Raw genomic sequence first — 11,295 nt, 5'->3', positions numbered from 1 at the left:
AAGAGTCTTATAAATTTTAGTTTCGCATGGGCCATGTAAATCTTGGGTCTGCGTGGAATCAAAGGCTCGCCAAGCACCAATCGTAGAGATCCAGTTCGCCGTGATAACTGACAACCTCTTCTCACCAATCGCACGTCGGCCCATCTCTCTCTCTCTCTCTCTCTCTCTCTCTCTCCTCTTTATTGTTACTAATAGCACGCGAAAAAATGGGTCCCAAATGCAGCGTTAGCAGTGATAAACAATTTGGAGAGACAATCGTCATCGATTTGATCCAAGAATTTCCGTATGTAATTGCCACATTTTGACTTCAACTCGTTTTCTTCCTCCCTGGTTCCTTCTCTTTCTTGGCGCGTTGAGAAGAGGACAGAAGAAATGGGGTTCATATCGGGAGTCATAATGGGGATGATCGTCGGCGTCGCCCTGATCGCGGGCTGGGCGCGCGCCATGGCTCGCCGCGCCGCCAAACGCAGCAACAAGGTAGGTGCAGCTGCATCATTCCGATTTGATCTATGCAATCTTGAAAAGTTTTGATCTTGATATCTCCGCCTCCAGTTATCGGGTCTTTGATTTTCTCTCTGATAGATTTGACAGTGGAAGATAAGCCTTTGGTTAGTAAATACAGATTGATTGTTAAAAGTGCGGTGTATATCTTCAATTTGGTGCAAACGGTTTAATTGACACAGCCTATGTGTTACATTTTCGTGTGTTCTCTGTTGTTGATTTGTGTCCAGCATGTAAAATGTATCTTGAAAGTGGACGCCGCTTCACTGCAATTTTGTTTCATCTGGGTTTATGGAATTAAATTTGTGCATCTTAGTTTGGGATAACTTTCAACATAGTGACACATTTTGAAACAGGCTGCGGATGTCAATGCACTAGGATCTCTCAACCGTGAAGACGTGAAGAAAATATGTGGAGAAAATGTTCCCCAATGGATATCATTTCCAGAATATGAACAGGTGAAATGCTACTTGACTTATGTAGCTATAATCGTGAAACTGTAAAAATGCTGTTGCTGTATTGGCTATTTTGTAAATTTGACTATTTCTTGTCCCACGATATTCAATACCCAGAAGTTATCTGAATTTTATTGTTGTAACTCCTAGACAGAGCTTCGCAGAGAGAAAACCTTTTGCAGTCCATATATTTACCTCAGAACTCCTCAATGCATAAAACCTGGAAAATGAAACATCAACTGTTCCATCTGATGCAGTTGTCTCTCCTAGAGCTATGTCCCCTTGATTTGTTGCTTGCATGCTTCCCTTGATACATATTTTTTGTTTTCATTTCAGGTCAAATGGCTCAACAAACAATTGAGCAAGCTTTGGCCCTTTGTGGAAGAGGAAAGATGATCACTTTGGTTTTTGTCAGAAAACTTCATTATGGGGGCAAACAATTTAGAATGAAGTTACTCCCATTTTAGACATACAGATCTTACCATTTTGCTGCCAATAACTATCCTGATTCATAGTTGCATCTAATTATAGGCAGCAACCATGGTCATTAGGGATTCTGTCGAACCGATACTGGATGATTATCGACCACCAGGGATATCCTCACTGAAGTTCAGCAGACTCTCCCTTGGGACTGTTCCACCGAAAATAGAAGGTTGCTAAGACAAAATGCTGTCGATTTAACAGTTATATGCTCTCATAGGATCTCGCTGTGACATGCTATTTTGTGTTCAGGCATTCGGATTCAGAGTTTTAAGAAAGGGCAGATTACAATGGACATGGACTTCCGGTGGGGTGGGGATCCAAATATTATTCTTGCAGTCGAAACACTTGTTGCTTCGCTTCCCATTCAGGTTTGCAGTTCGCCACAGGCCCGCGACCAAAAGGGATATTAGATTTAATTTCCCACATTTTTATAAACTAATGTTAATTTTTGTCGTTAAAGTACCTAAACGTATATAAAATAATTTACCACGTGGAACGATGTTGGTAATTACAGCTTAAACAAACCAAGTAAAAATGGATCCTCTTAATTATATCCTTTTAGACTCCGTTACAATTGTTTGCCTGCAGTATAAGATTTTATGTTTGCACTTGTCTAAAAAAAACAGGAACTCATGTTTAAACTTCAAATTTTGTTTTCTCATCTTGCTAATTATTTTAACAATTCCTGTGTTTATTTGTATATACGTATACAGTTTAAGAACCTTCAGGTGTACACCATCATCCGTGTTGTCTTCCAATTGTCGGACGAGATACCATGCATATCTGCTGTTGTCGTTGCTCTTCTGGCAGAGGTGTGCTTCTTTTAGCTACTGAAACTCCTCTAGTCCTATGTTATCTAGTCTACGCTTTGATTTTTTTGAATTCTAGTTCAAAACACTTAGTTGTCAGAGATGTTGCATAGGAGAGCAGTCTTTCTTTTGTTTCAATGTCAAGGAGACATGCTTTATTTCTTGTAATATATTTGTTTCTGAATTCTGAGACACGTGGTTTCCCTGCAATTGCAGCCAAAACCGCGAATCGACTACATACTGAAAGCCGTGGGAGGAAGCCTGACCGCAATGCCTGGGCTTTCAGACATGATTGACGTATGAAATGAACTTTCCTTTCTTTTGTTTTCACCTTTGTTTCATTCCTATCTACAAATCTGAGAAGGAAAAAATAATCATATTTCCCCGTTATGTCTATGTAGGATACAGTGGCGTCACTGATCACTGACATGCTCCAATGGCCACACAGAATCGTTGTTCCACTGGGTGGAGTTGACGTTGACGTCAGGTTAATATAATCTGATATTGTTAGAATCATGTGCATGAAGTTGTTTGATCTGTCTACTCGAAGAACTTGTTAGAATGACAGAAAGGTTATGGTGCGCTCTTGTGCAGCGATTTGGAGCTGAAGCCGCACGGGAAGCTCACGGTCACTGTGGTCCGCGCAGAATCCCTCAAGAACAAGGAACTCATCGGCAAATCCGACCCCTACGTGGTGTTGTTCATACGCCCGATGTTCAAGGAGAAGACCAGCGTCATTGACGACAACCTCAACCCTCGTTGGAACGAAACGTTCCATCTGATCGCGGAAGACAAGGAGACGCAGTTCCTAATTCTTGAGGTGCACACGAACTGATAAACCTCACTGCTTGTTTCCTTCCAGGTACTCCTAAGGCAAGGACTCATTTTTCTCTGGACCTTCAGGTGTTCGATGAGGACAACATGAAGCAAGACAAGAGGCTTGGCATCGCCAAGCTGCCCCTGAGCGACCTGGAGATGGAGACCGTGCAGGAGGTGAACCTGCAGCTGCTGTCGTCGCTGGACACGACCAAGGTCAAGGACAAGAAGGACAGGGGCGTGCTCAGCATCAAGGCAGGATCGATCAGTCTCGTCCTTTTCATGTTCAGTTCAGTTGGCAGCAACAAGTCCCTGGTTGTCTGACGTTCCTTTTGCAAGCTATATTGCAGGTGGTGTACCACCAGTTCACCAACGCAGAGGCACGGGAGGCCCTGGAGCTGGAGAAGCAGACCGTGGAGGAGCGGCGGAAGGTGAAGAGCGAGACGGGGGCGGTCAGCGGCGCCGCGGACGCGGCAAGCGGCATGGCGTCCACGGTCACCCGCGTGGCCGGCACGGGCGTCGCGGCGGCCGGCACCGTTGCCGGCACGGGCGTCAGCGCGGCCGGCTCCGGCGTTGGGATGGTTGGCACGGGCATCGGCGCCGTGGGCTCCGGCATTGGCGCGTTCGGCAGTGGACTCCATAAGGCCGGCAAGTTCGTCGGCCGGACTGTCACGGGACCCTTCAGCAGCGCTAGGCGCAGCGCCAGCAGCGTCCCCGACGTCGTTGACGAGTGACGAAACTAGCCTAGCAGCTGCTAGTTTGTTATATTATTAGATTGTCCACAACTCCTTTAGGCTTTGCTTCGATGTCACATGCAGTCAGACGTGTTTAACACAACTTTTATAACGTGCTTCTGGTTTAGCTTTTGCTTTGGTTATAAGACAGCTGATTCAGGGTATGAATGAGATAAGATGAAGCACTGACAATGCTTAACAGACCAGGAAATGACTAACGCCAGCAGCGTAAATAGCACTCTTTATTGACAATGAACGTAGTGGAATGTTTAGCCTTGAATACAGTGCTTATTTATATCCAACACACCACCAATCGGCAACTACTTATTAGCATCATACAAGGGTGATATCACGCCATATTTATTGCCAACTACCCCAAAAATCCTCTGCATAGCTAAGGAAGGAAAAATGATGCTGTTCGTCCCATGCTTAAACAAAGGGACTGAGGTTCATGATCCATCCGAGACAACAGATGAAAAAATGATTTGTTCTGGGAACAAAGGCCACCAAAGATAGATTTTACATCGGCTACAATAAATACAAATGTTGGGGCGAGCTCAATCTTCCTCCTCACGAATCAGTGCGAAGGAGAATGGGGCGAACTTGTAACCGTCACCTTCATAGAACTTGTTCTGGAACTCCACCCAATGAAGCCTCAGCGCGTGAAGGAATGCACTCAGGGTCTCCATAACAAGCAAGACACCAACCGTGGCAAAGACGAAGACGATGCCACCGAGAATAAGGGCGAAAACATTGTTAAGCCTACAAGAAACAATTGCATTTCAGAAAGTGCCAAAATGTTTATTTTAATGGCTCGAGAGACTTGTTTGCTTACCCCCATGCCATTAGTAGTACTTTATCGTAGAATACAGTGGACAACTCGGAGTGTGCAAGACTGAAAGGAGAATATCCATAGCTCGTTAGTAGCCAGTGAGGTAAAAAAAAATGACTTGTTTGGCTGCACTCCAATGCACCTATGTGGATTAGGGTGCAGCCAAACAAGCCCTAGGAAGTATGGGACTGTGCATAGGTGAGGCTGTGTAAATACTAAATAAATATACTGCTTAAAATAGTATTACCTCAGAGCCCAAAGACGAAGGTATGAAGCTGTGTTTGAGACTGCACCAAGAACAAATTCGATCGTGTGAATCATTTGGTGAACAAAAACTTCACTGAACTCAAACTCCTCATGGTCATGTGTGTCCTCATGATGTTCCCCCAACTCTGCTCCCACTGATTCATCAGTGCCCTGAAGCATAGCGTACTGGTGACCTTGATGCCTCTGATTGAAAAGAAATAGAAAAACAGTCAGTGTAAAAGTAAACTGCAGCCACAAAACATCAAGTCACCGATAGAATAATACTATTATGTAAACATACTTGCTGATGTTGCTTCTTCAATAGAAGAGGTTTTGGAATCAACATCCAAGGTACAGACACCAAAGCAAGCAGAAGTAGAACAAGCTGCATTGGAAAAGGTGAATGGTTAGGCATGATAGACCAGTCTGCCTCACAGAAGAGAACTTATCAACAATGAATATAGACCTGCAATGTCTTCTGGCCACTAAACAACTGGTTCTCACCAAGCTCATCTGTGGGGCTAAGGAACATGTAGATCATAACATGGTATAGATCTGCTTTTGACCCCGTGCACCACTTAATAATAATGAGCAAGGACAGGTAACCAAATAAGCTGTTCAAGAAGATCAGCTGGGGAATGAACTGGTACCTGTTTCAAATGAGTACGTGGAAAAATCATAATCCATTGATTGTAACACGCTGTTAAAAGATCAACTGCTTCTTCACAATTGTTGTAGATCCTCATCTCAAAATGGAATGTCATATTGTCTGATAAAATAAAAGGTGAATAAACTTACCACACATTAAGGCTGTTCCTGAAAAATTTTGCATTGAAGTAACTAATCACAATCCCAAGGTTCATTTGTGCAACTCCAAGAAGAATCGACATCTTCATCTTCAGTGAATTGAGAAACGGCAGCTCGCTGCGGCTACCATGCCAGACAGGGTCCACACCAAAAGGGTATGCATCTCTTACCTTAATTAGTCCATCAGTAGTAGCATCACTATGACCAAAAGTGGGGAAATTAATTAGCCAGATAAATGTGCAATTTTATAAATAAATAAATAAACATAGGTTTCTTTATATCATTTTCCTTACCTACAAGAAGGATCACGGCATTCATAGGCAGATTTACCGAAAAGCCCAAATGGAACAGAGAAAAATTCATTGTATATTAATCCTGTGTAGATTGAAAAAATTGCCATCATCAAAATTACATAACGCCCACCAAACATCATCTCCATTATGTCTCCAAGTTTCTGTGACCAAAAAAAGAGATGTAACGGCAGCTTTAACAAAGAAATTATTAACAAAACTAAGTCCTCTCATATCCCAGATTCTTAAGTAAAAAAAAAATCTTGGGGAATAGAGCTAAAGGTTTCAACTCCAAAACAGGTCGTAGAATTTTAGTACTACAGACACACAGATAAGTGAAGCAAAATGCAATCAAGACTAGTGGACAAACCTGTGAAGCTAGTTTCTTCTCCCGGATTATCAGATAAAGTGTTGCAAGTAACAAGCAAATTCCATGGCCCCAATCACCAAACATGACAGCAAATAAGAAAGGGAAAGTCACAATGGTGAATACTCCAGGATTTGCTTCTTGATATTTGGCCACACTGTACCACATGGAACACAGCATTAGCACTTATCCACCTTACAGTATTGAGCCAAACCTCAAATGACATGAATTCCACTTATTTATAATTAAAAAAATAAGCAGTCCATGTTAGCCTTTGTCTAAGGAAGTAATTTGTGTTTCTAAAACATAAAGAATTGATTTTGACAGAAACATTAAGCAAATAACTGTGAATTCTAACCTTGATCAACAATCGCTACGCGTATCCAAATAAAAAATTGTTAAGAAAAATATACTTTTGACACAACAGTTCGTTAGCATTAGTGACGCAAAAAATATTCACTATCATTTATGCCACTTGTCCCATGTGAGGTAAACTGCAAGGGTGGTTAGAAAACATACCCATACGCATCAACAATTTCCTGGAACGCTGTAGTAAATTTATTTGTCTGGAAATATGTTGGAGGAGATTCTTTTGTGTTGAGAACTTGAAATATTGAGCCAACTTGGGATTTGTTATCAACAGTAGCACGCTGGAGAGCATCTTGAATCTGCAGAGATCCATTGTAAACCATTCCCATTCGAATGTCAAAAGGAGAATCAAGAAGGCAGCCAGGAAAACATAGAGAATGCACATTTTAACTACCTGAACGCTTGCAAAAACTGGACTCCAGCCCTCAGCAACTAGGCATTTCTTCGTAACATCAACGCTCAGCATGTTCAAGGTGTGATAAATTGCTTTTTCCTTCTTCGCCTGTAGCATTGATTTTGAAATTTAGTAATGATAATGAAACTGTGATATGAGATAAATAGAATGCAAAGTAAAGCAATATAAGTAACTTTAAAACGTAAAATTTCATCAAATTCATGGAGATAACAAGTGAAGATTACCAGATGGTTCCACTGTTCAAAATCAGAGGCAATATTTTTTAGTATACTGTCACGATGAGCTAAACCCATGTCAATTGTTGCCTTCAACTCTGAGATCTTCCCAGATACCTATAAGATCATAAAATTCAGATCATATCATAGGTTTAAATACTGATACAGGAAAAGACTCTCCTATTAGTGCCCCCCTCAGCATTAATTCAAAACTCTTAAAAATGCAAGCACAGCCAGCAAATTATTTTTGAGCAATTGACAACACTTAGGTAATAAAATGTTCACCTTGTATTGAAAATGCTTACATGCAATCTTAAGACTAAGGCAGAGTCATTTGTGAGTGGAACTAAGTATCCAATGTGACCATTCCAGTAGCATCACAACAGGATTTAATTGCACACTCATATCACATGCAAGGCACACATATCCAAAAGGACATTGTTCTTCACATGCCGAATTTGCTAACTTGAATTTCTAGTTCACAAGAATCTAAACCACGTAACACAACATCAGAAGTTATCATCTACCACAAAGAACTCAATAAGGAATATCAACAAATATCGTATCTCAAGTGCTGACCTCCTGAACAGCATGAAGTTGTTTGCTAGCATCTTCTGGAAACGGGTAACGGTTCGCATTGAAGGCATCACATATCTTCAGAATTTTGGTTTTTGCCCTCTCTCCAGAGTAGAATATAACAAATGCATTCTTCGTTACCTGCATAACCATACAAAAGGTTGGCAGATAAGTCCAAGCAAAGAATAAACACCAAGCTTAAAGTTAGAACAGAACAATTAGGGTGCTGATAAATGAGAAATATTATCAAGTGTAGCAATCATCACTCATGAATTAATCACTTAAATACCAAAATAGTCATAAAGTCATAAGTATCAGTGTTACTGCAATCAGAATTGTCCAAGTATTTGTACTGAGTTGCCTGCCATTACGTTTGGTACAAAGAATAGTTATATTGATATCATTCAGAATTTTCTTGCTAACTGTGCATATAAATAAGAACCATTATCAATGTAGATATTTTGAAAGGGTCAGGAACGAAAAAATTCCAAAATAATTTAAAAAAATAAAAAATGCTAGAAAATATGTGCCAACCTTCTCCCCAGAAACTGGATCAGTGACGGGCTCATCAACAGGCTCTTGCCTAAGGAAAATATTACCCCTTGTGGCACGGAATAAGATCCTTTCAAAAGCCATTGCCTTTTCCTTTGGAACAAGGCCACTCAATGAGCCAAGCTTCACTTGTTTTGATGGATCAGTTGACATCTCCTAAAAGAATACAACCAATGTGTCAATATCTTATTAAAAAGGAATATGATAAAAAAGATAAGATGAGAAGGAGGGTGGTGCTGCTTTATTATCAAAACAATCATTTTACCTGTTCCAACAGAGGGCTCTCCAGTGAAGTTTGACCAGATTGGTTTGCCTCCATTTCCCTTTGTTGTGCTGCAGCAGTTCTTTGAGCTGAATAGAAAAATTCAGCCAGCCTGAAAAAAAAAACAATTAATTAGAAGCTTGGTGCCAGACATTGCACGGGTACCTTGGCCACTATACTGAAGTTGTAGAATGAGAACAGGGTGAGAAGGGAAACAGGCTCTCTAAATTAGTTCATTAATAGGGTGACATCAAAACATGTATATACAATCAAATGACAAAACAATATCCTGCTCATTAATAAATTTATGCATCCAATGTGTTGCTAGGTGAACAATATTGATTGTCAACATGGGAAAATAATTGGAGCTTAGATATTAGAGCACAAAGGAGTGTTTCCTCCATTGAATTGCCATATCACTATGGAGGTAACTGAGGCAACAGATGTAGCTGGCAATACTCAATGAGGACTAGCAGCAAATGATTACATAGAAACATATAAAATAAAGCAAAAGAACAGGGTGAAGAACCAATTCGTAGTAGCTAGAACTAACGCAATTCAAACCAAAGGAAATGGCACATATTTGTGCAGAGTGATTCACAGGGAATGAAATTAGCAACAAAAAGAAACAAAATATATAATGGGCCCGACCTACTCCTCTATTTGATACACATATCATGATGCCAAAATATGCATCAAAGGTATATTCGATCCAACAGAATACTTTCAGAAAGTTATACCTTTTGGAGAACAGTATGGTACTCTAATAGCTCACTGTAGGTCCTCTGTAACTTTTCATTGTTTGCATTAACTTCAGTTAGCTCAGCTTCCAGTTCTCCAAGCTTTATCTGTTATTAGGCAGTGTTAAAACATCAACTCAAGATTTATTGTGCATGGTCAGGGAGCATCCCATTGACTAACATACCTCCAAGTCATCAAAATCCAGATGAGTTTCATTTAGTTGTGCAGGAGAGGTTGTTATGTCAGCTTTTGACATCTGCTCCTTAAAAAACCTCAAATTACGAGCCATTTCGCTACACCTTTTGATCTGTAAGTAGAGTAGAACAACAAACATAACATGGAAAACCATATTAGACACATGTGTAAATAATCCTAATTGCACTTTATATAGTGAATAAATAAAAAGTGAGGTCAACTATGGTTTAGAAAAATGCCAAGTTTATATAGCTTGTCAAGGTTACGCCCTAATTTATCATAAGGAAAGGGGTTAATTTCATTAATAGCGAAAGAGAGTCAGCAATGAGAAGGGACTGCATATTGATGACGATTTCAAGTTAATGTTAAGGCAAAATTAAGACAAAATTGATGCCAAGGTAACTGGAGTATGTACCTGGGCAGCATATGTTCGTTGAAATGGGCTCTTCTCTGCATTAAGCTGTGGTGAAAAACAGTAATCAGATTAACAGTAAAACCAACAGGTATGTACCTAGAGCAGACATCAAAAGCACACCATCACGATCAGCTAATGAAGCACAATAGCATACCAACGTGGGAACTGTAACTTTCATTGACTATGGGAAATTCTACATATGCGAGATAATTCCCAACAACAAACATTCATATGCTAATTCTGGGCTCCGACTACAACCAATCACACCAATGTTCCCCAATTTTGTAATGCCGACAGGAAACCCTCTCTAACTCCCAGGAAGCCCCGATCACAAAGTACTACTTATCACCTAGCCACTATCTTAGATCGAAATCGAAAGGGGATCCAGCTTCGGAGCAAGTGGGATCGCCCGCCCCCCACGAGAAACCTAAAACTACCTTAAGCCTGGAACTGCCTAATCGAAGGGAAAAGCAGGGGCAGGCGGCCTTACGTCTTTGAACTGGAGGAGGCCGAGGTCGCCGAGGTAGGAGACGGTGAGGTGCGCGGACTCAGCGGGTATGATGACCTGCACCAGCTGCATCGCCTCTGACCGCATCAGATCCATTGACGGGCAGCAGCCGCCTCCGCCACAACGCGCCATGGCTAGCGTGCGCGCGTGCCCCTGCCGGGTCAGCAGCCGACGCGCTGCTCCTCCGTCAGATCCCAGGAGATCCGACGAGGTGTTTCTGATCGGAATCGCGCGGGCGGAGAGGATCTCCGGCGGGTCCGGCGGTGGCCTGATCGGTTCCTCGCGTCGTGAGGAGGTGAGCGAGGGGGGAGGTAGAGACAGCCCCGGGCGGTGGACCATGTGGGTATTATGCGGAGACGTGGCGGGGCCGAGCACCGATTGGGACTCTGACCCGTGGGGCCCAGGTGACAGAGTTCGGATCTGGGTGCTTGTGAATTGCGATTTGGGATTTTGTTTGCCTGCGGCGATGAAGAAGAGTGTGGATTTCGCGGGGAAGATTGTGATTAGGCTACCCGGGCCAGGTACGTAGCCGTGGCCTGTGGATGAGAAAAGAGTTCTCCTTGGGGTTGCGTTCGGTTAGTCCGGCAGCCCCTGAAAAGTATACAAATTAGCGCGTGTTTAGTTTGGTGAATTTGGGAATTGGGCTACTGGAGCACTTTCGTTTTTATTTGGCAATTAGTGTTCAATCATAGACTAATTAGGCTCAA

At 42.0% G+C, this 11,295-nt stretch overlaps 1 protein-coding gene and 1 pseudogene across 2 annotated transcripts; one reads left to right on the top strand and one right to left on the bottom strand.

The window, feature by feature from the left end:
• The first annotated feature begins 206 nt into the window (after positions 1-206).
• On the top strand, positions 207-3,914 carry LOC136540291 (calcium-dependent lipid-binding protein-like). Of its 2 annotated transcripts, XM_066532291.1 has the most exons (11): positions 207-477; positions 858-959; positions 1,293-1,341; positions 1,486-1,608; positions 1,689-1,807; positions 2,153-2,251; positions 2,465-2,545; positions 2,650-2,735; positions 2,843-3,068; positions 3,152-3,319; positions 3,415-3,914. In XM_066532291.1, exons 1-11 carry the CDS (start codon positions 373-375, stop codon positions 3,796-3,798), a joined length of 1,542 nt encoding a protein of 513 aa, XP_066388388.1. In that variant the 5' UTR covers positions 207-372; the 3' UTR covers positions 3,799-3,914. The 2 variants fall into 2 exon arrangements, with proteins under 2 accessions (XP_066388388.1, XP_066388387.1); XM_066532290.1 differs by lacking the exons at positions 207-477; positions 858-959 and having other exon boundaries at positions 1,318-1,407; positions 1,488-1,608.
• Positions 3,915-4,009: 95 nt separating this feature from the next.
• LOC136534589 (V-type proton ATPase subunit a3-like) lies at positions 4,010-10,942 on the bottom strand (annotated as a pseudogene).
• Between the last annotated feature and the right edge of the window lie 353 nt (positions 10,943-11,295).

This window comes from Miscanthus floridulus, chromosome 2, assembly GCF_019320115.1.
Source record: "Miscanthus floridulus cultivar M001 chromosome 2, ASM1932011v1, whole genome shotgun sequence".
NCBI classification, from domain to species: Eukaryota; Viridiplantae; Streptophyta; class Magnoliopsida; order Poales; family Poaceae; genus Miscanthus; species Miscanthus floridulus.
Note: the sequence above shows the minus strand (reverse complement) of the source record. Positions and strands in the feature narration are given on the sequence as shown.

What these genes read in the sequence shown, in the direction of transcription:
- LOC136540291 (XM_066532291.1), top strand. Translation starts at nt 373, where the DNA reads ATGGGGTTCATATCGGGAGTCATAATGGGGATGATCGTCGGCGTCGCC. An exon ending in TTGCTTCGCTTCCCATTCAG is followed by an intron (nt 1,808 to 2,152) that starts GTTTGCAGTTCG and finishes ATACGTATACAG; the next exon opens with TTTAAGAACCTTCAGGTGTA. An exon ending in GGCTTTCAGACATGATTGAC is followed by an intron (nt 2,546 to 2,649) that starts GTATGAAATGAA and finishes ATGTCTATGTAG; the next exon opens with GATACAGTGGCGTCACTGAT.